The sequence below is a fragment of the Saccopteryx leptura genome, chromosome 4 (assembly GCF_036850995.1).
Source record: "Saccopteryx leptura isolate mSacLep1 chromosome 4, mSacLep1_pri_phased_curated, whole genome shotgun sequence".
NCBI lineage: Eukaryota > Metazoa > Chordata > Mammalia > Chiroptera > Emballonuridae > Saccopteryx > Saccopteryx leptura.
Window position 1 is genome coordinate 98,793,793 of NC_089506.1, and position 26,136 is coordinate 98,819,928.

Genomic DNA, 26,136 nt, shown 5'->3' on the forward strand with positions numbered 1-26,136 from the left:
TCTTAGTTGTTCATTGATTGCTCTCCCATATGTGCCTTGACCACAGGCCTTCAGCAGACCAAGTAACCCCTTGCTTGAGCCAGAGACCTTGGGTCCAAGCTGGTGAGCTTTTTGCTCAAACCAGATGAGCCCGTGCTCAAGCTGGCGACCTCGGGGTCTCGAACCTGGGTCCTCAGCATCCCAGTCCGATGCTCTATCCACTGTGCCACCGTCTGGTCAGGCATTACTTGTAAGCTTTTTAAAGACTAAGTTTAATAAAACTTGAACTTGGAGAAGCAACCTTGTACACACACACATCTTTTACTTACTTTTACACATTGATTCTAATTCTTTAATTGCTTGCTCGGCTTCCTGAATTTCTTGGTAAATGGCTGCAAGTGGTGCCAGCTCAGCATGTCTCTGATTCAAGGGCCTTTGGCCCTCCTGATTCACAGAGCTATGCTGCAAACACTGATCAAGTGTTTGGAACTCCTTATTCAGCTCCTCCATGTATTTCCGTAGTGCTTTGTGCTTCCAGAGCATCCTGGCGTCTTGATGACAGTATCTCTTGGACCAGTTCTTATTTAACAGCTGATGGAGAATGTGATTCCCGTCTTGTCTAAAGACCCACAGCCTTGTATCAAGATGTAGCTGTGTAAATTGATGTAAAAGGCGGTGGATGTGGTACTGGTGGTGACCATGAGGAGACAGATGTCTAAAAAGCCAAACACAGAGGTGACGATTCATCTTGGCATCTGAAATATAATAAACAAACACAATATGTACCAAAAAAAAAAAAAAATCAAATCCACAGATATAATAAAGCTAAATGGAGCCTCAAGAAATCTTGACGAGTTCACTGCCTCAGCCAGCTCCAGACTTGGTCTCCAAATTCTGTAACTCACAAAAAGAATTCTTCAAACCTCTGAAAACAATGTATTAAGAAAGCACTGTTTTCTACCCACTTAACATACATAATTAGCAAAGGTAAATGACTAGGAGTATAACCAATAAATATAGCAATAGAATGGGTTAAATCAGCTATTTTCTAGAACATATCCAGAATCTAGAATTGAGTGGATGAACAAGCATTGAAAGGTATAAAATAATCATGAAAACTTTTGGTGGTTCATACATATTCATAGATTTCTAAAGTTTGATGTAAATACTGTATTTTTTTGCTCCATAAGACACACTTTTCCCCCCCAAAAGTGGAGGGGAAAATGTCCGTGTGTCTAATGGAGCGAATGTTCATTTTTTTTTAGCTGCTGTGGGTTCTAGACAACTAGAAGAATATTTGAACATTAAAGTCGCTTCTCATTTGTTAATAACAGTGCTAATGGTTGTTAATACTGCTGTTGAGTTTACATTGTTGAAATATTATTGTGGTATATTTTATTAAATATTTTAACACACCATTTGGTACAGAATATTTTTTTTCTTATTTTCCTCTGTAAAACCCTAGGTGTGTCTTATGGAGCGAAAAAATATGGTAGTAACAATTTTCTTGTTTAATTCTTTAATTTAGGTATCCAGATGTCCAAGGAAGTCAAGTAACCTAATAATGATTACTCAGAGACAGAGCTGATGCTAGAATGCAGGTTCCCTACCCAGAACTCAGTGTTTCCATTTTCTTTTTCTTTTCTTTTTTTTAATTCATTTTTAGAGAGGAGAGGGAGAGACAGAGAGAGGAGAGACGGGGGGGGGGGGGGGGGGGGGGGGAGGAGCTGGAAGCATCATCTCCCATATGTTCCTTGACCAGGCAAGCCCAGGGTTCTGAACCAGCAACCTCAGCATTTCCAGGTCGACGCTTTATTCACTGCGCCACCACAGGTCAGGCAGTGTTTCCATTTTCAATTCTACAATCACTCTTCAAAGATGCTTCCCTTTTAGCTGAAATCCTACAGGAAGAAAACTTCAAATATTAAAAAATTAAGAAAGTAGAAGCTCTGGTTTAAAAAAAAGAAAGACAACGGTGCTAATTACAGTTGATCCTTGAACCACACAGGTAGGAACTACATAGGTCCACCTACACCCTGATATTTTTCAATGAATATATGTAATCAGCCCTCTGTATTCCCTAATTTCAAATCTGCAGATTCACCCAACCTCAGCTGAAAACAGATTTTTAGTCTGCTGTTGGGCATCTGTGGAGGCAGAGGGCCAACTGTACGTGTTGGTCTGTACTATTTCATATAAAGGACTGAGTGTCTGAGATTTTGGTACCCATGGGGGTCCTAGAACCAATCCGATGCGTAGATTCAGGGATGACAGTAATTAAGTTTTTGTGGAATCAAAAGTTATAAGCAAATGTTTGACTGAGGGGATTGTTACCCCAACCCCTGCAATGTTCAAGGATCAACTGTACAAAGCAATATAATCTCAATTACATTTTCAAAGAATTTCCACAATATATATATTATAGAATTAAAAAATGTAAAGAATACTTTGAAAAAAGAAAACTAAAAAATAAACGTATCAAAACGTTAAGAAAATTACTTTTAGTTGTGAGATTACAGATACCTTTTGCTTGCTATTTTTTCTTTAGTGTTTTTCAATTCTTCTATACTTATAGCATGTAACACTTTTACAACCACGAAGAAAAGGTTACTTCAAAAAAAATTACGAGTTAGGTGATATTGGCTGTGTACAATAATTATTTTTTTCTCCCCTCTAACAGAGATAATCAAGAGCTAACAAAAGTACACAATCCTTTCAGTGACTAAAAAAGGGTTCTAAGAAAAACACTTTGCTCCTAAAATCCTGTGGTTCAAAGTTGAAATTAAGGTTGAACTATATCAATATCAACCTTCACTGTCTCTGGGGTTCATACTATGCTAGGAAGTGCAGTCATTTATTAGCCCAATAAAATATTCAGAATAGTCTCTAAAATATTCAAAGTCTGCAAGGTTCTACTAGTGAAGTTTAATATACTGATTCACATACAGAAAAGGACTGTGGAGGAATACATCTATGCCCAGTAACCACAAATGTTACAGTCCTCCAGCAGAAGTTTCTGTGTCTCTACATCCAGTCTCAAGCACATCAGAGGAGGTGTATACCTGAAAACGGACAAAACAAGAGGATGGTAAACATTTTTGTTAGAACACTTCTAGCTAAAATTTCCATCTTAATAACTACAGGAGAATGACTTAACTCTCAAGGTCATGAACCTCAATGTTAAGCGGGGGAAAAAACGCAAGACGTCTACTCTCAAATTTTTCCTAGCACAGCAAGATTTCTCCACAGAATTACTCTGACACTCTGGGAAATTCTCAGCGTCGGAATACCAGACTTGACACCAATGCCCGGCAAGATGAGCACGTGTAAACCATACTGTGTAACCCGGTTTATGGAGCGATCCCTAAGGAAGGAACATGGAAAATCAACTAGAGAAAGAATAAAAGGTTTTTAAGATTATAAAAAAAGAAATGAATCGTGAGTACGTACAATAAAAAAGAAAAGACGTCAGCTTTTCTTACTGAGGTCGGAACCTTCTCTAACCCGCTACATTTCAGCCGGGGAGGCTCGGAATCACTTTATCTCTCTGGGTCACTCCTTCCGGGTTAATACTTGATGCCTGGCTCCACCTTCCTCTTGACACTTCTCCAGAGGAGTCGTGTTCGGGCGTGCGTTGAAACAACGAGGTAATAAAAGAGAAAAAAAATGACAAAGCGAGAGAAACTCTCCACCGTCTACCGAGACTGAGTTGCGAGGCGAGAGGTGGCGGAAGGGGCGTGGAGGGGCGGAGACTCGAGGCGGGAGGCGGGAGTGTAGAATGTACTACAGTTCCCAGTAGCACCCACCTAGGAATCCTGGGACTTGTAGTTTATCTCCGGATAGGCGCCCCGCCCTCACCCTCTGTGCGAACAGTGAAGCTTTGGTTTTCACGTTCAGACAAACCTAGAATAGAGATATTCTACAATTTATAATATATTAACGTAAAATTACAAGAATTTTCTTATATACTGGTCACAAAAATTAGGGGATATTTTTATCGCTTCGTATTCATTTAGAAATATCCCCTAGTTTTTGTGAGCAGTATACATGGGCCCCCTAAAGTAGTGATTCCTTCGTTTCTTTTATGAGAACCCCTTTTCATCATTCAAAATTTTAGGGGATTCTGCATGTTAATAGCTGTGCTTTCAGCTTCTGTTGCCTAAGAAAATATCTAGAATACTTATTTTGAATAAGAGAAAACACAGGGAGCTTAAGTAACTTGTCCGAGGTAAAAGAACTAGTAAGTGATAGAGCAGAGATTCAATCAAGGAAATAAGTCTGTCTTAGAGACCTATAGCTCCTAAGCTCTGATACTGCCTCCCTTATTGGAAAAAAGAAAAGAAAAGAAAACAATCATTCATTAAATATTGTACACCAGTTATGTACTGATCCTCTCACTGTTCTAGACATGAGAATTCAGCAATGAATAGAAAAGACAACAATCTTTGCCCACATGGAGCTCATGTTCTAGGAGGGAACAAATTCCAAAAGACCATATAAGTCATTCTCCTAAATTACAGAACAAAGTCTTTCATTTCTTTTATGTGTGTGTAGATATATAAAATAAGTAGTGTATGTAAAGCTTTATTCTCCTTTAAAAAAATAACCTTTATGGCTATAACTGAATCGTGACCACCACCACCACCACCACTCCCCATATCCCCAGATTCAGTATGTTGAAGCTAATCTCAATGTAACTGTACAGGAGATAAGGTCTTTAAGGAGGTGATTAAGGTTAAATAAGGTCATAAAGGCGGGCCTCTGACCTTATAGGATTGATGCCCTTATATGAAGAGACACCAAAAGGCTTCTATGGTCTTTCTCTGTCCCTCTTCCACCTCCCCCCCCCCCCCCCCCCATAAGCAAAGAGGTCATGTGAGCACACAGCAAGATGGTAACTACCTACAAGCCAAGACAGGAAGCTTCAGAATGAAACATACCTTGTCAGCACCTGATCTTGGATTGTCCAGCCTCCAAAATAAATTTCTGCTGTTTAAGCCACCCAGTCTGGTATTTTGTTATAGCAGCCCAAGCAGGCTAGATACATATATAAAAATTTATTGAGATATACATGAAACTTTATGCATCATTATTCCACAGTTAACAAAATCTCTAAAGACGTTTATGTTTGGTACTTATAAATACTTACGAATACTGCTTCCTCCTCCGTGTTTTTTAAGAAATAAAATAATGTGGTATATTTATATTTAATAAATGCAAAGGTGTCCACAATATATTATTAACTGAAAGAGTATGTTTAAAAAAAAACTCAGCAAAGTATTCCATTTTTAAAAACCACATGTAATGCATATATATTTAAAAGTCTGGTTGAATTATAGATAATTTCCTCTTTATAGTGTTCTGGATTTCCTTAAGTTTTGTGATGAACATTATTATATTTATTTATTTTTAGTAAGAGAGATAGACAGAGAGAGGGACATATAGGGACAGACAGACACAAAGGGAGAGAGATGAGAAGCATCAATTCTTCGTTGTAGTACCCTAGCTGTTTATTGACTGCATTCTCATATGTGCCTTGATGGGGAACTCCAGCAGAGCCAGTGCCCCCTTGCTCAAGCTAGCGACCATTGGTCATGTCTGTGATCCCACGTTCAAGCCAGCAACCCCTTACTCAAGCTGGGTGAGCCCACGCTCAAGCCAGATGAGCCCTTGCTCAAGCCAGGTGAGCCCGTGTTCAAGCTGGCCACCTTGGGATTTTTTTTTTTTTTTACAGAGACAGATAGACAGGGACAGACAGACAGGAATGGAGAGATGAGAAGCATCAATCATTAGTTTTTCGTTGCACTTTGGGACACCTTAGTTCATTGATTGCTTTCTCATATGTGCCTTGACTGCGGGCCTTCAGCAGAGCGACTAACCCCTTGCTCGAGCCAGCGAACTTGGGTCCAAGCTGGTGAGCTTTTTTTTTTTTTTAATCAAACCAGATGAGCCTGTGCTCAAGCTGGCGACCTCGGGGTCTCGAACCTGGGTCCTTCCGCATCCCAGTCCAACGCTCTATCCACAGCGCCACCGCCTGGTCAGGATTTTGAACCTGGGTCCACAATATCCCAAGCTAACACTCTATCTACTGCATCACCACCTGGTCAGGCAGTATTATTATTTTTTTATGTTTATTTTATTAATTCGAGAGAGAGAGAGAGAGAGAGAGAGAAACATTGATCTATTCCTGTATGTGCCCTGACTGGGGATCGAATCGGCAACCTCTGTGATTCAGGATGAAGCTCTAACTAACCAAGCTATCTGGCCAGGCCTATGATGAGTATTAAGTGTGAACAAGAAAGGTTTTATAAAAGAAAAATAGTCATTCTTTATTGTTTGGTTGAAAAAGCCTCAGGGAAGTTATTACTGTTGAACCACTTCATGAAGTTAAATAACTTCTTCTAGTTTTTTTTTCTTTCTTTCTTTCTTTTTTTTTAAAGAGAGAGTCAGAAAGAGAGGGATAGACAGGGACAGACAGAAACGGAGAGATGAGAAGCATCAATCATTAGTTTTTCTTTGCACGTTGCAACACCTTAGTTGTTCATTGATTGCTTTCTCATATGTGCCTTGACTGCGGGCCTTCAGCAGAGCGACTAACCCCTTGCTCGAGCCAGCGACCTTGAGTCTAAGCTGGTGAGCTTTTGTTCAAACCAGATGAACCCACGCTCAAGCTGGCGACCTTGGGGTCTCAAACCTGGGTCTCCCGCATCCCAGTCTGACACTCTATCCACTGCGCCACCGCCTGGTCAGGCAACTTCTTTTAGTTTTTTATATTACAAGATAAAAATTTGAAGAAATAATAAAAAAATGATTTAATGAAAAGAATAACATTTTGATTAAATTAGAAACAAGAACTACAATGTCTGAAATATTTCCTTTCTTTTTTTATGTTGAAATATTTCTCACATTAAAGTTGATTATAGTTTTTTTCACTGAATGAGTTTGCAATGGGCACTGACAATTTGCTATCTTTCTGAGAAACGAAATGACCTCTGTCTCCCTCCTCCAACTTGAAGCAAGCTAAAACAACAAAATAGGTAGAGCTATTTTTCAGATCCATTTAGAGCAATCTCAGCCCAAAACCCGAAGGGGTAGAGAATGGGGATTTTTCACAGATTTTATCAGAGACTTCTAGATCATTTTAAAGATTCTGAGTACACTCATGTATACAGTACTAACAGAAGGTTGATTTGTGTCCTTCTGCAGGGATTTCACATCAATAAAGCGTCACTTAGGCTGTGGATGTAAGAAACATCCAAACCCATAGAGCAGCAATTTTCAACCTTTTTCATCTCCTGGCTCACATAAACTAATTTCTAAAATACTGCAGCACACTTGCCTGACCAGGCAGTGGTGCAGTGGATAGAACAGTGGCCTGGGACACAGAGGTCCCAGGCTTGGAACCCGGAGATCATTGGCTTGAGCACGGGCTCATCTGGCTAGAGCATGGGCTCACCAGCTTGAGTGTGGGATCATAGACATGACACCATGGTCACTGGCTTGAGCCCAAAGGTTGCTGGCTTGAAGCCTAAGGTTGCTGGCTTGAGCAAGAGGTCACTGGCTCAGCAGGAGCCCCCCCCCCCCCCCGCCCTATCAAGTCACATATGAGAAAGCAATCAATGAACAACTAAGGTGCTGCAACGAGGAATTGATGCTTTTCATCTCTCTCTCCCTTCCTGTCTCTCTCTCTCTCTGTTTCTCTCACATTCTCTCTCGCTAAAAACAAAACAGAACAAAAAAATTCTGCAGCGCACCAAAAAAATATATATTTTGCTGGTCTGACCCAAAAATAGGTATAATTTTGATCTATTCCCACTGGACTGCTATTGTTGTGTTGGGTGTTGTCATTTTTTATTAGACAATCTAAAGGAAATGAGGTCAGTGTCCCTGAATAAATAGGTATTATATGTTTTAAAAATTCTTGTGGCAAACCAGTTAAAAATCAGTGCTGTAGAGAATGTTTATAAAGTTTATTTGAGCCAAACTGATGACATGATGGGGAACAAGATCTCAAATGCTCTCTAGAAAAACAGTTTTGCAGCTTCTTTTATATACTTGAAATTAAGGAGGAAGCACATGAAGGCAGGAGAAAGCAAGAAAGGGATTAGATTACACGATAGTTAACAAAATTATGTGCTCTCTTGAGGATTTATTTCAAATGTACATTATCCGAGATGCACAGAAACAATGGACAGGGCTAACTTCAGGCAAAAATAAATCTTTTACTAAAGAAGTTAACCCTAGCCAGGTATCTCATTTGGTTATAGTGTCATCCCATTACTGTACATCAAAGTTGCAGGTTTTATCCCTGGTCAGGGCATGTACAAGAATCAACTAATGAATGCATAAATAAGTGGAACAGCAAATCGATCTCTTCTTCCTCTATAATATCAAGAAATAATAATAATTTAAAAAACAAAGACGTTATATGCAAAAGAAAAAAAAATCCCAAGAAAAAAAGAAGTTCTATGCATGGGACATGACTACCTACCATGACCTGCCCAGTTAGGACTTTATGATCAGATCAACCTAAGATGTTAGCCTCCATTTAACCCCGTTTTTTGCTTGCTTCCCATTCAACCGCTTTTCACATCTAGTCTTTCCCTGAGAGAAGCAGAGCACCAGGACTTCCTCAGTCCTGGACATTATTTTGGGAACCAGACCAGAGTGGGTGTAGAGACTTTTCCAGTCTAAACTGAAACTTTTGGTCCTATCTGGGAAATTTTCAGAGGCACTGAAATCAACATAAAATCCCAGCACATAAACCATAGCACACTGTGGCTCATAGCACACGACGGAGAATGCATCTGGCTTTCTGGTTTCCTGGAATTTAGGCTCTTAACCGCATCTTGAGACATCCCACAATGTGAAAATTAGCAATGGCTTGGGATTTTAATCCGCTTTACTATAGAAAATAAAATCAAATCAGAAATTATTTAGCAATTTGATACAAAACTTGAGCTCTCACTAAAATGGAAAGGAAGTAGCAAAACAAAGATTATTTTCCTTACATTCTTATTATTTTCTCTGTGTCAAGCAGAATATTAAGGATGAAAAGGGAACATTTCTTTTATATTTATACTGGATCTCAAATTTTTCTTAGCCTGAAAAAAAAATATGTGAAACGCGCCACCTGCTGGCATTATTGAAACTAGATCACTCAATTTTCTGTCCAAGATGTTTAAGAAGCCTTGAAAGGTGAACCTACTATCTTGTTTTTACTCTAATAAAATAAGTAAATAAGTAAATAAAAGCAAAAGCCGTTCAAAGACAAATCCTGAAGACTCCTTCTGTCCCCTCTAAACTAGTATTAGCCTTGGTCGAAGTCAGCAGCTTTGTTAACAAGATCACTTACTGTGGTCTCATTATCTTCTTGGCAATTTCATCTTCTCTTACCATTCTAAATTTCTCTTCTATTATCATCCTAAGTATACTTTCTTAAATGATTTACTTTGGTTTTCAATTGTACATTTTAAAACCTTTCCTTCAATAAATTTTATTTTTTTATCTTTTTCTCCTTCAAATACCCTTTATAAGTTATATAGTTTTCAAACACCCATTAAAAGCATTGAGGTGGCGCAGTGGATAGAGCGTCGGACTGGGATGCGGAAGGACCCAGGTTCGAGACCCCGAGGTTGCCAGCTTGAGTGCAGACTCATGTGGTTTGAGCAAAGCTCACCATCTTGGACCCAAGGTCCCTGGCTCAAGCAAGGGGTTACTCGGTCTGCTGAAGGCCCACAGTCAAGGCACATATGAGAAAGCAATCAATGAACAACTAAGGTGTTGCAACGTGCAATGAAAAACTAATGATTGATGCTTCTCATCTCTCTCCATTTCTGTCTGTCTGTCCCTGTCTATCCCTCTCTCTGACTCACTGTCTGTAATAAATAAATAAATAAATAAATAAAATTTAAAAAAAGCATTAATGTGTTTTCCAACTTAGATTCAAAGTGGTCTAAATTGAGAAATACAATGTGATGTATACTGTGTGTGTGTAAATATATATTTTTCATACTTTCTTTTTTTATTATGAAAATTTTCAAACATGTTAAAGATTAGAATATAATGAACTTCCATGTATCTATCATGAATTCTAAAGTTTTCAACTCAGTATTTCATCTGCTCTCCTCCCTCCCCTTACTCCCTGTCCTCACTGTATTATTTTAGAGCGAATATAAAACATTATTTTTCCATCTGTAAATATTTCAGTATGGAGCTCCATGCTGAAATATGACTTTAAAAATAGAATAGCATCCTTAACAATTGAAAATACCTTCTGAGCATCAAATATCTAGTCCGTGTTCAAGTTTTTCCCTGGTTGTGTCACATTTTTTCCTTTTTTGGGGAGGGGCAGTTTGCTTGTTGGCATCAGGATTCAAATAAAGTTTATACATTGCAATTTGTTGCTATATTTTTGGTTTGTTTTAATCTGTAGGTTTCTTCTTCTTCTTCTTCTTTGTAACATTTTTGTTGAAGAAACTAGATCCTTTGCCTTGGGGGCGGGTTATATAGTCTAGATCAGGCATGGCCAACATACGGCCCGTATCTGGCCATGATTAAATTTTTAATATTCTCCGCTACTTTAAAATCTCAGCTACTCAGAAGTGGAAGCATCTTTGATTATTGGACATTGAGATATTTAAGAAGATAGTGATATGTGGAAAAGAGTTTCGCGTGAGACTAATCTACGGTTAACTTCCAATAATTGGTTGAATGGATTCGCGATACTTCTTTTTTTTAAAAAAAAAAAATTCCATTATAAAGATTTACAACTTTTGTACTCGATATGAACTGTTTGACGTTTAATGGTGATGTGAAACCCACATTCTTTTAGGTGGAGTTTGCCAAGGTCAAACAATTCGTTATTTTTGTGGTCAAGTGTGCTGAATCAAGTGGCACTGTAGCATAGACAATAGCTGCAGTTGATAACTGAAAACGTGTCCAGGCTGTTTGTAAAACAAAATAATTGTTTTATTTGCTATATAACCTCTTCAAGCTCATCCTATTAATTAAATATTGTTTTGATTGATTGCGATAGTTTGGATATTTATATAGTATGTAATTATATTTTTATTAAAATATATTTTTATTAAAATAATATTGTATATTAAAATTTTTTTCACTCACATTTATTCATCAACAAATTACATAATAAAATTTTGTTTACTTAAATGAATTGTTTTTGTATTTAACATTTTTTAATTTTAATATTTCGTCTGGCCCGTGAAAAAAGTTTTCTTTCTAATCTGGCCCAGGGACAAAAACTATTGGCCACGCCTGGTTTAGATTGTCCTAAGCTTGTGGTTGTCATGCTCCTTTTCCCCCTGTATTTCCTATGAACAGATCTAAAACTTAATTTGATTCAAATTTACATTAAAAATTTTTTTTTTCAAAACTACCTACTAGATAGGTTAGCTCCTTTCAAAGGAAGGTACAAGGTCCTTAGTTGTGTCTTGAAAATTATACTAGGTGCTCATGACTGTCTAGATCCATTACATCATTAGAAGTTGCAAAATGGGGATATTTTATCATTCTGTCTTCATTTACTAGCTAGAACCTAATTTTCTATAAAAAGAAATTTTCTCTCATTAGCTATTTGCTGTTGCCTTTGCTTTGAGATTTTTAAAAGAAAATTTTTTTTGCAAAAATGGAGAGGTGATTAAATTCAAAGCTTGCTTTTTGAACAGTTTCCAAGATTTCCAAATTCTGTTTCAATCTTATCTTTTTTTTGTTTGTACTTTAGTAATACAGTACAGCAATTCTCTTCAATTCCTATATCCCAAAAGCTCTGAAAAACCTTATTTTCAATAAAAAATTTTTTTTGAAAACTGAAGGGTTTTTGGGTAACATTTGATGGGCAAACTTGCCCTAAAGTAAACCAATTTGGCAGACAAACCTGACTGGGATTGATGTGAGGCTATTTTTATCTGAATTTATCCCCCTTGGAACAAATATTCATATATTTTACTGAAAAATATTTATCTATTGGATTACAGGGTGCTGTCCTAGATTCTGTTGAGAGTGTTATGCAATGTATATTTACCTTTCTAAATCCAAAATACCCTGAAGTTTTGTTAGCATAGGTAGCTAGATATTAATAAAAGGGAAAGGAGCAAAACTGGCTAGGCTGATTTAGGTCTGAAGCTCGACACATTCAAGGGAAGAGCCACATTGCCCTGCCAAGGGGGTTAACATCTCTCAGGACCGGGTTTCCAATGTCCCTAGGAAACCACTGTCCATCCAGCAGATTCCCTGGGGAAGGGATAGAACAATAAAGCGGAAGTTCCTCTCCTGGGTACATGGACTCTAGTCTGGAAAAGGACCATATTGCTTAGGGGGAGGCCCCAGCACAAGCCTCGAAGGACTCAGAAATTAATTGGCTAGTTTGAAAAGGAGCCAGCTCTTTCCCATGCCTGAGATAATATAATTAAAGCTGAACAAAGTCCTCTCTCTCTTGCAAATGCCCCTTAGTTCTGTGTTCCCTCTCCATAGCAGCCACGTGGGCCTAGGAGCTGAGCAGGCCCCAGCACGGGCTCAAAGTATAGGTCCGTGTGCAGGCCCAAGCGCGGGCCTGAGTATGGCAACGTGGCCCCTGCAGGAGTGCAGCTGGCAGCAGGGATTAAGCTAGCTGGATGGGGACAGAGACTGAAATGGACTAAGCTGTGGCATGCACTGAGCCAATGGCACAGAATTCCTGGACCCTGGCCCTTCTTCTGGGATTGACGGAGACAAGGCTGGACTTATTCCGCGGTGGGACAGAGCTAAACCACCTGCCGTGGATGAGAGAGTCTCTGGGCACCTGGGGACAATCCCTTGTATTTGCTCCAGCTTTAATAAATCTGACCACTATACTTCATCGTCCCAGGTGTGGTCCCTGAAATGCTTTTCTCATGACACCACAAGAACCCCAGTTCTACAAGCAACAGTTTGAATGTTCTTTATCTGCATTCTTAGTCCCAAGTATTTCAGATAAAGAACTGTGATGAACTGTAATGATAAGTAGTTAACATTCATTGAGTACTTGTACTTTACAATATACTATTCTAAATGTTTTACATTTAATTGACTTACTCAATGTGCACAACCCATCTATGAAGTAGGTTCAATTGCAATGCCCATTTCAGGAAACTGGGGCATGGCATGGCTAGATGGCTTGCTGAAGAATTGTGCCCAAGGGACAATAGAGTGGCCAAAGAGATTTTATTTGAAGCAAGAAGTCTGGGCTGCACTGTGACCTTGTTTCTGCTGCTTGTATTCTCATCTCACTGAATGGCACACGATTCTTCCAGTTTTCCATGCTCTGACTCAACTCTAACCTCTTTCTTCTATCATGATATCCTCCAAGAACCTCATGTTTCAGCTGAAGCAGATAACCCCTTATTTCTCCAAAACACAATTTCAAACATGTCTTTTTTGTTCATAGTTTTAAATGATATTTTTAAATTTTAGTTATTGATATTAGTGAGAGAGGAGAGGAGAGAGAGAGACAGAAACATCTGTCTGTTTCTGTATGTGCCCTGACTAGGGATCAAATGCACAATCTTTGCATATTGGGATGATGCTCTAACCAACTGAGCTATCTGGACAGGGCTAATGATATTTTAAAGGTAAAATTATGTATGGCCCTTGTATAAATATGAAGTGTACAGCTGTTAAAATTTATTTGTTTATTAATAAATGGGGGATGTTAGAACTAGTTAAAGAAAAATCCAAACAGAAAAGATAAATATGCAATAAGAAATGCTGTAATAAATTTGTTTAAAAGATGATGAAAACTGGTCAATACATACAAGGCAATAATCTCTTGCTTCTCCATTATACAGAATTTGCATTTCTATATACAAGAATCACCTGCAGCCTGACCAGGTGGTGGCACCATGGATAGAGCATTGACTGGGGATGCTGAGGACCTAGGTGCAAAACCCTGAGGTCACCAGCTTGAGCGTGGTCTCATCCGGCTTGAGTGTGGAGTTGCCAGTTTGGGCATGGGATCATAGACATGACCCCATGGTCGCTGGCTTGAGCCCAAAGGTTGCTGGCATGAAGCCCAAGGTCGCTGGCTTGAGCCCAAGGTCACTGGCTTGAGCCCCCTGGTCAAGGCAATCAATGAACAACTAAAGTGCCACAACTATGAGTTGATGCTTCTCATCTCTCTCACCTCACTTTCCTGTCTGTCTGTCTCTCTCAGTAGAAAAAAAAGAATCACCTGCATTGTTAACAGTTTTCTACAACTTAAAAAAGCTGTAAATAGTTTCAATTCAATGAAAAAGAATTCATTCAACAGGATGTCCTATAGCTTTTTGCAATTTTCCTTAACAATACTAATTCCTTTTCCTGGAGTGCAATTGATTGAAATTGTCTTCATTATACCAGTACTTACTGAATATCTACTATGTGCTAAGCACTCTGCTTAAGTGCTAGTGGTTCAATGGTGAGAAAAACAGACACCATTCCAGCTGTCATTGTCTTTTATAGATCAGCTCACCCACCCAATCACAGTTCTTTCCTTTAAACTCTCATGTCATATCAATTACATCTCTTAACATTTGCTAAATCTTTCCTTATACTATACTGAGCGATTTCTGTCCACACTGAGTTTTACAGTTGGGGGAGTGGGATACAAATCCCAAATTCTGAGTATCTTGTGAAAGATGATAAACTATCTATTCTTGAGGAGGTTAAAAACAACTTCAGTTCAACTAAAGAAATGTGTTTTTGACTCTGCCACATGTAAAATGCTATGCTATGTGTTACAGGAGATGATTAATTTAATAAAGTTTTTTCAAGCACCAATTGTGAATCATAGGGTACACACAGTCAAAACATGATGTTGTTGCCAGTGGAAATGGAGGTCTTTTATGGAGTTGCTGATAAGCATTCTACAGCAGTGGTCCCCAACTCCTGGTCCACGGACCGGTACCAGTCCACAGAGAAAGAATAAATAACTTATATTATTTCCGTTTTACTTATATTTAAGTCTGAACGATGTTTTATTTTTTAAAAAATGACCAGATTCCCTCTGTTACATCCGTCTAAGACTCACTCTTGATGCTTGTCTCGGTTACGTGATATATTTATTCGTCCCACCCTAAAGGTCGGTTCGTGAAAATATTTTTTGACATTAAACCAATCTGTGGCCCAAAAAAGGTTGGGGCCCACTGTTCTACAGAACTCACATACGGATGAAATGCAGCTTTCGTGGTAAGATTTGTGGTTAAAATAGAAGGCTGTCCACAGGTTCCCAGTGTCTTATCTCCACCTGCCCCTCCAAGGAAAAGTCCAATCTTGTCTTCATTAAGCCCAATATAAAGACCAAAGTCCAGATATTCTGTGCCATGGTTCAATTCAGTTTGTCACTGTCCTCATCTGAGCCTGTTTGGAGCCAGTGCTGCTGCCGGGCTCCAGGTGGCCATTAGAACTACATGGCTGCTTGGAGAACTCACAAGTGAAGGGGGTAAGCTGGCTTTCCCAAACAAGAAGAGAGAAGGGAAGGCCCACTTACGTGTTAGGCCTGTATATTTTTTGACTGGGAAGGACTAGCTTTTCTTTAATCAGTTTCTCAATCTTTCGTGGGTTTATATTGGTTTACCCTACTAACCAATCCGATCCTTATTCTAGGTTAGGCTGACAGGCCTCTATTGCTGCCATCTTGGTTTCCACTGTGAATGCTTCAAAGCGGAAGCACCGAGTCACCTCCCCCATAAGGAGATGAAGAAACTGGTTCTTCCTCCCTACACAGGGAAAGGAGGGCTGTGTTAATCCCCTAAACTGGGAGAGGCTTTGACCCCCTGCGGTGTCCAGAACTGCAACTTCCCAGTGAAGCAAACAGGATCCTCAATGTCTAATTCTCTTCCCTTATTAATATTTAGCTACCCACCCACATTAACAATGTTATCCAGGGTAACTTCATTCTAATGGAAAAAATGGACAAATAAGTTAACAACTTCAACATAGTATGATGAGTGCTACCTTAGAGGTGATTACTGAGTATTTTGAGAACATGGAAAAGGGGCAGCCACATCAGAGTAGCTAGCAGAGATGACATCAGGGAGAAGCTGATGCTTAATCTGAGTTTTGAAGGAAAAGTAGGAGTTAGCTAGGCACAAACAGGAATGGCATCACACCTGAGAATTTGGAAAATTATAAGCAGTGCAATCTTGCTGAGTGGTGGGACATGAAGCTATAAAGATAGGCGGGAACCAAATCATAAAGAGCTTCACATCCTTAGGTGAAGAGGCTCAGCTTTCTCCAGATAGCCATGGAAGGATTTTAAGTGATATGCTGTTAGGTTTTTATTTTACAAAGTTCATGTGCTAGATTGAAAAATGTCCCTCACCCCTCCAATGGTCCACATCTTAATCCCCGGATTCTGTGAATATGTTACCCTATATGGCAAAAAGGGACTTTGCAAATGTGACTAAGTATATTAAGATGAGGAGATTTTCCTGGTTTATCTGGGTGGGCCCAATGTAATCACAAGGGTCCTTATGAGAGAGAGGCAGTAGAGTTAGAGTCAGAGAGATGTGAGGAGAAGCAGAGGTCAGAGAAAAGATGCTATGCTGTGTTGACTTTGACATTGGAGGAAATGGCTAGGAGCCCAGGAATGGAGGCAGCCTTGAGAAGCTGGAAAAAGCAAGGAAAAAAATTCCTTCCCAGAGCCTCTAATGCAGTCCTGCAGACATGTTTCAGACTTCTGACCTCCAGAACTGTAAGATAATAAATCTGTGTTTTTTCAGGCCACTAAATTTGTGGCAATTTTTTACAATAGCATCAGGAAATTAATATGGATTCCCTTAGCAGCTGTACAGAAGATGAACTGATGAAGGCTGGTCAAGGACCCATGGACACTGATTAGTATTCTGCAGGAGGCAGGTTAGCATAGTGGTTAAATACGTGCGCTATGGTGAGATGGCTCTTCTTAGTTTTGTAATTTGGTGCAAAAATTTATTTTTAAAACTTCAGTTTTCATTTGTAAAAGGAGGATATGAATATTTTCCTCATAGAGTTTTCATGAAGATTAAATAAGAAATAGCACATTATGTATAGTGTCTGGTACAAGTGAGTGCTCAACAAGTTATTAAATCATTACAGTAAGTAAAAAGAAAAGAGAGAATAAAGGAGAGAGGAATAAAGTCTCCAGAGAAGGTAGAAATGTATTCCCCCTAAGCATATATAGGATTTAATTGAAGGCAACGTTTCTGCTGAGGGACAGAAAGAAGAAAAATGATGGGTACAGATGAGTGCTCAAAAGATGTGGGTTGAATGAGTGAATAGATAAAGAGAAAGTGGTATGACCCCCAAACTGGCAAGTTAGCTCCAGTTGAAGAATAGGTGTGTTGAGAATAGATGAGTTAGTGAGATAGCCCAGATCCCCTGCATCTTGAAGAGTGAATGGCACTTAGTAAGGGATCAAATTTTTTTTTGAAAGTTAGGAGATTGCCATTATAACAAAAGAATCTGATTGAAGTCATTACTGTCAGAAATTACAGATGTATGTAGCACAACCCAATGAGAGAGAGCAGCAGCTCTGGGCTTTATGCAGGAGGCAAGATGCTGGTGCCTCAGAGCATGCCAAGGAGACTTCTCTCAATGTGACTCTGACAAGCCACCAATTCCATATGCTGGGATCTCATCCTCAATAACAGGTTATGGCAGCTCTGCTGTAAGAAGTTTCCTTGGAATTAAAAAACAATAGTGGCAAATTTAATTTACAGATAATTAGAAAAATAAGATAGTACAATGCTAGAATTTATGATTTAAGAGGTGGATCAGATCTTCTTGACTCAAAATTTGGCCATGGGAGTAGGTAACTCAAATAGAGTAGAAGGTGAAGGTCTTTTGAGATAAAACCCAGAAACTGTAAGACTAAGGATATAAAAAAAATTGTCTTTTAAAGCAGTTTAGGTTCACAGAAAAACTAAGTGAAAGGTGCAGAGATTTCCCATAGGAAACACCACTGCTACCACATAAGCACAGCCTTTCCCTGCCACCAGAACATTATGTTATATCTGATGAACCCCCACTGACATATCATTATCACCCAAAGTCCATAGGTTACATTAGGGTTCACTCTTGGGGGTATATGCCCTCTAAGTTTGGAAAAATGTATAGTGATGTCTACCTATTATTATAGTATCATACAACATAGTTTCACTGCCCTAAAAATCCTCTGTGATCTGCCTAGTCACTCTCCCTCCCTTTATCCTCTGGCAATCACTAGCCTTTTTACTGTCTCCATAGTTTGTCTTTTCTAGAATGTTATATAATTGGAATCATTAAGTATTTAGCCTTTTCAGATTGGCTTCTTTCACTTAGTGACAGACATTTAAGATTCTTTCATGTCTTTTCATGGCTTGACAGCTCATTTGTTTTTAGTGTTGAATAATATCCCGTGGTCTGAATATGCCACAGTTTATTTATCCAAGGCTAGGGTTTTGAACCAGCCACACAGGTACTGGAATCATAGTAGATAGATACTAGGATACTAGGTATGAAGTTGAAAGGACGATGTGGAGAGTATAGCTGTGTTAGGCTTGCTCACTGGTTTACTGGCTGCAAGCACTTTGCATAATTCGTGTGTGAGCACGCAGCAGAAAGCCACGTGTGTGTCTCTATGAGAAGCTATGGGTGCTTTCTCTCAGGGTGATTCTCCCAGATCGCTCTTCCACCACTATGAGGTGTGGTTTCCTGATTCCCTCAGCCACCACAGTGAGGGGTGGTTTTCCTGATCCCTTAGTCTCTACTGTGAAAAGAAGGGTTTCCTTTGTTTATTTGCTGGCCTGCCTCTGCGAGCCTCCAATAAATGGGTATGGCCCAACGCTTTCTGACTCCTCTACCGTCTGCCTGAATCCAATGAGAAACTGCATGGTCTCAACCACCAGCATTATAGATGACTACTGTCACTTGGCAAATGAACAAATGAAGGATAGTGACCAAGAGGAAAAAGGAGAAGAAAGTGATAGAGCTGGTGGGTATAGACTTAAAATAAATTTCCTTTTCCTTCAAGTGATATATTATGATTTGGAGGGAGGAGTGGGATGAGGAAAAAGTGCTGATTCTCCCCCCACCATCTCCTATGGTATGTGAGAAGAGGAAGATGCAAAATGAGAGATGCTGTCCTTGGTAAGGCTTGGGTCTCAACTAAGGCAAAGAGGCAGAGATTGCTCAGCGTAGGGGTTGCGGATAAAGCTGAGTGGAAAAGTGTGGTATAGTGAACGACAATAGGGGGTGAATTCAGAGAGAAAGCAGAGACAAACACAAGAATACAACAGAAGTGTGATGACCAGAGAGGCGCAAATCTGACAATGGTTTTGAGAGAACTCTTGTATAAAGATGTTTCTGTGCTGACCCAGAGACTTTAAATGGTGCCAATTCTTGACCACACTCACTATTTGTGGTCCTGTTGGCATTGTGGCTTTTTGCCCAGGGTTCCAAATTGAATCTTGGTGATGAAGGTTTTTTGTTTGTTTTTATGCCTTATTATCTAACTTCAACTTCAAGAGGAATGATGGCATGTTTAAGCCTGGGTTAGCATGAAATGCCCTGAAGCGGTGGTTCTCAGAGCTGGTTGCTCATTATAATCATCTGGGAAGATTTTTTAAAGCCTGATCTCCACACCCTACTTAAATCAGAATTTATGGAGGTGGGACTCAGGCATTTGTGGTTTTTAAGCTCCTTAGGTGATACCAAAGTGCAGCCAACACTGAGAAGCACTACTTTTGAACAACTTATAAGTTATGAAACACAAAAAAGAGTAGATAAAAGACAGAAAATAAGGACACAGTGCTATGTAAATTCATAGAATAAAGATCAGATCTACTGGGAAGGCTTGGAAAAATTTTTATGAAAGTCATGCCATTTCAGAGAAAGGATTTTAAAATATTAAGATTAGGGTAAGGGGAAGGCAATCTATGACAAAACTATCAGGTTGAGCAAAAGTATGGAGTTTAGAAAGTCCTGGACCTGATATAGTCACTGGTTCCACTGCTACAGAAGGTGACTATTTGTAGAAGTAAAATAAAAGAAAAATTTGAGAATAGACTGAATTCTAGACAAAGGGGCCACTGAAAGTTTTGAGATACTAAGAAACCCACTTAGAGTTTTGGATAGAAAAGACACATCTAGAAGAAATGTACAAAGTGTAGTGGAGAGGAGAGAGCCTGAAAATAGAGGGGTGAATTATGAGATTTGAAGTGTTTTCAATATTTAGTTTTAAGGTGGAGTGGGAATGGGAAGCATTGAAAGAAAGGGAGAAAAGTGATAGTTTTAGAATCTAAAAGACTAGGCAACTTGGATATGGGGAATAAGAAAGAAGAGTCAAAGCTGATCAGAAAATTTTAACAACAGTGGTGTCATTAACAAAAATAGAGAAGTCAAGACTTAGACTGGTTTAATGGGTAGATAAATTTGATTTTTACTGTCGAAGTACAAAGTGCTTTTAAGACATCTAGATGTAGATATTTAATAAACAAGTAGGAATTGAAGGCTAGGAAATCAAAAGAGGGGTTGAAACTGGAGACAGATTTTAAATCTGCTTGGTGTTGATGAAAACTACCAAAACTGGAGAAATGATTAATTCTGCTTTGCTGATGGGTAGCAGTGCTCATTGAACATGTTTTATTGCTATTGTTGAAAAAAAAAAGCAGAATTGTCTAGGAAACCAACATTTAGGAGGAGATGAAGGATTGATAGAGAATTCAGAGAATGAGACAGAAAAAGAGACAGGAGGAAAACCAGGAATCTTCAGGGTCTTGATTACCTAAGGCTTCAAGTTAAGAAGGACAGGGCGGTCCACTGTGAGAAATGTTACAGGAAGGTTAAGAAACTGTGGACTCAAAAAACCTTTGGCTTTGGCCACTAGGCAATCCTGAACATGTAAGCTTCATGAGGGAAATACTTTTGTTTATTAAAAGATTGCCTGAAAAAAAAAGGAAGAAAAACAAAATGACTGTCACATCAGATTCAATAATTAAGTACTGAACCAATGAACTGGTGATATTTCAGAGAATATTTTCAGAAGATTGCTGGAAACAGAGGACAAAAAGGGGCAAATAGAGTTGCCATCTTCCTATTTATTTCTAGGTCATTTTCCATAGGTAGTCAGAGTGATCTTTTAAAAAATAAATCAGATCATGTTACTTTCCACTTAAAATGCTCCAATGGCTTCCCACTGAACATAGGATAAACTGCAACCAAACCACATTGCCTGAGATGATCAACCCTGCACAGCCTGGCCCACAGCTTCATCTGACCTGTGTAATACTTTCCCCCTTGGGCCGGAAGTTCCTTCCTGTTCCTTGTACGCCTTGACCATGCCAATCTTGTTCCTGCATTAGGGCATTTATTTGTATGTGACTCACATTGGCTAGAATATGCTATCCAGGCTTTTTATCTTGTTAATTCCCTTCTCATCCTTTAGGTCTCTGTTCATGTTACCAGAGATTATTCCTGAGTACCTGGTTGAACGTAATCTTTTCCTCAATCCCAGCTGTCCTCAGATGGCCTTGTTTTTTTTTTTTATTTTTTATTTATTTACTTTTTTAGATTTTATTTATTCATTTTTATTAGAGAGAGAGGGAGAGATAGAGAGAGAACAGGGGGAGGAGCAGGAAGCATCAACTCCCATATGTGCCTTGACCAGGCAAGCCCAGGGTTTTGAACCGGTGACCTCAGCATTCCAGGTCGATGCTTTATCCACTGCGCCACCACAGGTCAGGTCAGATGGCCTTGTTTTATTTCTTTTCTAGGACTTCTCATGGTCCAGAATTACCTTGTTTATTTATGTGTTTATTGTCTATCTCCTCCCATTAGAAAATAAGATACATAAAGAGAGAGAAAATGCGAAGGGAGATGGGAATGACTGCTGAATTAACAGTTCAAGCAAAGCAAAAGGAGATGGGATCAAGAGTTCTAAGGGAAGAATGAAGTGCTCTTTCTCTGTCTGAAACAAGAGCAGGGAAGGTAGAAGAGAACAGAAACATTAGGGAATCTGAGATGTAATGCATTATGCAATCTGAGGAGTTCTTTTCCAATCAGCTTTTTAGTTACATGGTTAAATTGGCTATGGGAATAGCAGCAAACAACTTGATTTCACCCTGTCATTTGGTTTTGTAAGATATGTTGTGTTCATGGGTTGAACATCCTTTTCTAGATTTGTTTCTCCTCAGCTCTACTAGGTTTAGCAAGAGATTCACTGGCCCATAACATGTATGTAAAAAGTACTTTGGAAACTGTTTAGGTCTTAACAGATGTTGTTGTTATTCTACTGTGCACCTGGTTTTTAGGGAGGCATACTCTGCCTGAAGTACCTGGAAGGAACATCTGGGTGAAGGCCCACTATGCCACCAATGGGGCTTCAGCCTTCTTCTTGAGAGACAGCAAGTTCAGATTTACAATGCATTTGTTTTTAACTATGGGCTTAGAAATGACTCGGCATTATATTCACATAACCCTGCTGTGAGAGATTACAATAATGTTATTATAACCGTATTTGCTGTTGAAAGGTGGAAATAAGATTTGCTCCAGACTAAACAGGAAGTGAGTAATAAAATTACAGCTACTGACTAATCCAGGCTTTCTGACTTGCATGCATGACATCTTTTATGTATTCTCAGGTTCAGGCTAAAAACTACTAGCAACAATATTGGCTTTCTCTTCAGTTACTCACCTCTCCTCTCACCCCTGTTCTAGTGTAAACAACCACAGCATGCATGTATTGTGTATCATGGTGTGTGAAAGACATGAGGAAAATATTAAATACTAGTACTCATAACTTCCTTTTTCTTGGTGTTTGGGATTGCAGGTTCCCTTCGTACTGCTGGGAAACTCGGGGACGGTCGTGGGAAGGGGGAGAGGTCGCAGTGGGGGAAGCTGCAAAGTGCAAATGAAGGACAGGCACATGATGCCCGATTCAGGGGTGGGGACGGCGACGGTGAAGTTCTGGCAGCTCCCACACAGTTACTGATTTGTAATAAGTGAGACTGGACAAGGCCCACAGAATACTGTCATAAGAGATAAACATTACCTGTCTCCAAATTTACATTGGCATTATGTCTTTTTCCTCTCTTGTATTTCACTTTCATTTTTCAATTTGTCATTTTGAAATCGAACTTGAGGTGAGGCAGAGTGGCTTGAGCTGGCTGAAGTATATTTCAGAAAAAGTCTATATTCTGTGAAAATCAAGGGATGGCCTGACTGGAGCACGGGAACTTCCACTTTCCCCACAATTAACCCTTTATTCTTGAGGCTTTAGATAAATTGGGAGCTAAAGAACTTTTCAAGAAAGGTAATGCTAGAGTGAGCAAACAATGGGTAGAAAGTATGAAGTGGTTACGTATGAGCTGCTGTAAGCAGGCACTTCTCTGCCCCACTCAGTTGTCTGGGCCAGTGTTTATTAGCTGCCGGTCTGTGACCAGTTCTTCAGAAATTTTGTGCTGGTTCAGAAAAGAGGTAACCACCCTGATGTTGTATGAAGATTATAGATCCAATGATCTTAGTTGAATTTGCTTATGCTCATGGTGATTTCTGCCTTAGCAGTCCCCGAAATAATTCTCCTATTTTCAGTGGTCACCAAGTGTAAAAAGTTTTAAAACTGCTGGTCTAGACTACCACTAGTTCAGGTACAAAACAGCCAAGTTTCCCATGGCGCCTTCTTTCTCCACTTCCTTCTTTCACAGCTTGGAGAGCCTAGTTTCTGACCAGAACACAGAGGCCCTTCTGGACTTCTCCCTGCCTCCCTCACCTTTTCTTTCTTTCTTTCTTTCTTTCTTTCTTTCTTTCTTTCTTTCTTTCTTTCTTTCTTTCTTTCTTTCTTTCTTTCTTTCTTTCTTTCTTTCTTTCTTTCTTTTAGAGGGAGACAGAGAGAGACAGGAAGGAAGAGAGAGGGAGGAGAGAGATGAGAAGCATCAACTCATAGTTGCTTCACTTTAGCTGTTCATTGATTGCTTCTCATACATGCCTTGACCAGGGGGCTAGAGCTGAACCAGTGACCCCTTGCTCAAGCCAGTGACCTTTGGCTTCAAGCTAGTGACCTTTGGGTTCAAGTGAGTGATGTGGGATCACATTGATGATCCTGCACTCAAGCCAGCGACGTTGGGGTTTCGAACTGGGGAGGGTCCTCAGCATCCCAGGTTGCCACTCTAGCCACTGTGCCATCACTGGTCAGGTCAGACTTTCCCCTTAAAAATTTTTTTTAAAATTATTTTTAGTGAGAGAAGAAGGGAGAGAAAGAGAGAGAGAAAGAGAGAGAGAGAGAGAGAGAGAGAGAGAGAGAAACACCCTTGCTCCACAACCAATGCATTCATTAGTTAATTGTTGTATGTGTCCTGACCAAGGATTGAACCTGCTACATTGGTGTATCAGGACGATACTCTAACCACCTGAGCAATTTGGCCAGGGATGGACCCAGCCCCTTTTTTAAAAATTGAATTTATTAGGGTGACACTGGTTAATATAATTATATTGGTTTCAGGTGTATAATTCTATAACATATCATCAGTATATTGTATTGTGTGTTCACCACCCCAAGTCAAGCTTTGCTTCATCACCAATTATCCCTCCTCTACCCTCCACCACCTGCCCACTCCCTTTCCCTCCTGCAATCTCCACACTGTTGTCTGTCTGTAAGTTTTTTCTTTGCTTAATCCCTTCACCTTTTGCACCAGTCCCCCAACCCCCACTGCCTCTGACAGCTCTCAATCTATTCTCTGTGAGTCTGTTTCTATTTTGTTCATTAGATTCCACATATAAATCAAATCATATGGTACTTGTCTTTCTCTGACTAGCTTATTTCAGTTACCATAATAATCTCCAGGTTCATCCATGCTGTTGCAAAAGGTAAAATTTCCTTCTTTTTTTTCTTTTTTTATGGCCAAGTAGTATTTTATTGTGTAAATGTACCACAGCTTTCTTATTCACTTACCTAATAGGCACTTGGGTTGCTTCCATATCTTGGCTATTGTAATAATGCTGCAATGAACATAGGGGTGCATATATTCTTTTGAATTAGTGCTTTGGGTTTCTTTGGATATATTCCCAGAAGTGGAATTGCTGTGTCATAAGGCAGTTCTATTTATAATTTTTTCAGGTAGCTCCATACAATATTGCTTTCCACAGTGACTGCTCCAGCCTGCATTCCCACCAACAGTGCATGAGGGTTACCTTTTCTCTACATCCTGGCTAACACTTGTTTGTTGATTTATTGATGATAGCCTTTCTGACAGTTGTGAGGTGATAACTCATTGTGGGTTTCATCTGCATTTCTCTGATGATTAGTGACATTGAGCATCTTTTCGTATATCTATTGGCCATCTGAATGTCTTTGGAGAAGTATCTATTCAGGTCCTTTGACAATTTAATTGCATTGCTTGTGTGTCTGGTGTTGAGTTTTATAAGTTCCTTATAAGTTTTGGATAGTAAGCCCTTATCAGTTGTATTGGTAAATATGTTCTCCCATTCAGTGGGTTGTCTTTTCATTTTTTTTTTTTTTTTGTATCTTTTGTATTTTTCTGAAGTGAGAAGAGGGGAGGCAGAGAGATATATTCCTGCATGTACCGACTAGGATCCATCTGGCATTCCCACTAGGGGGCGATGCTCTGCCCACCTGGGGTGTTGCTCTATTGCAACTGGAGCCATTCTAGCATCTGAGGTGGAGGCCATGGAGCCATCCTCAGCGCCCAGGCCAACTTTGCTCCAATGGAGCCTTGGCAGTGGGAGGGGAAGAGAGAGACAGAGAGGAAGGAGAGGGGGAAAGGTGGAGAAGCAGATGGGTACTTCTCCTGTGTACCCTGACCGGGAATCGTACCTGGGACTTCCACACGCTGGGCTGACATTCTTCCACTGAGTCAACCAGCCAGGGCGGTTGTCTTTTCATTTTGTTGAGAGTTTCTTTTGCTGTGCAAAAACATTTTAGCTTGATGTAGTCCCATTTATTTATTTTTTCTTTTGTTTCCCTTGCCCAAGGTGACATATCAGAAAACATATTGCTATAAGACATGTCCAAGATTTTACTGCATGTTTTCTTCTAGAATTGTTATGGTTTTGAGTCTGACATTTAAGTTTTTAATTCATTTTGAGTTTACTCTTGTGTATGGTGTAAGAGGTGGTCCAGTTTCATTTTTTTCCATGTGTCTGTCCAGTTATCCCAACACTATTTATTGA

General features: G+C 39.5%; 1 protein-coding gene across 2 annotated transcripts in view; it reads right to left on the reverse strand.

The window, feature by feature from the left end:
• The window catches only part of MTRF1 (mitochondrial translation release factor 1), a 44,665-nt gene extending 40,977 nt beyond the window's left edge, over positions 1-3,688 (reverse strand). Inside the window, exons 1-2 of one of the 2 annotated variants that reach the window (XM_066383710.1) lie at positions 3,430-3,688; positions 309-734 (exon numbers count right to left, since the gene is read on the reverse strand). In XM_066383710.1, the coding sequence (XP_066239807.1) occupies positions 309-726 (418 nt within the window). In that variant the 5' untranslated portion in view covers positions 727-734; positions 3,430-3,688. Of the gene's footprint in view, positions 1-308; positions 735-2,925; positions 3,038-3,429 lie in introns of those variants that run through there. The other variant, XM_066383711.1, reaches the window with a different exon arrangement.
• Positions 3,689-26,136: the final 22,448 nt, after the last annotated feature.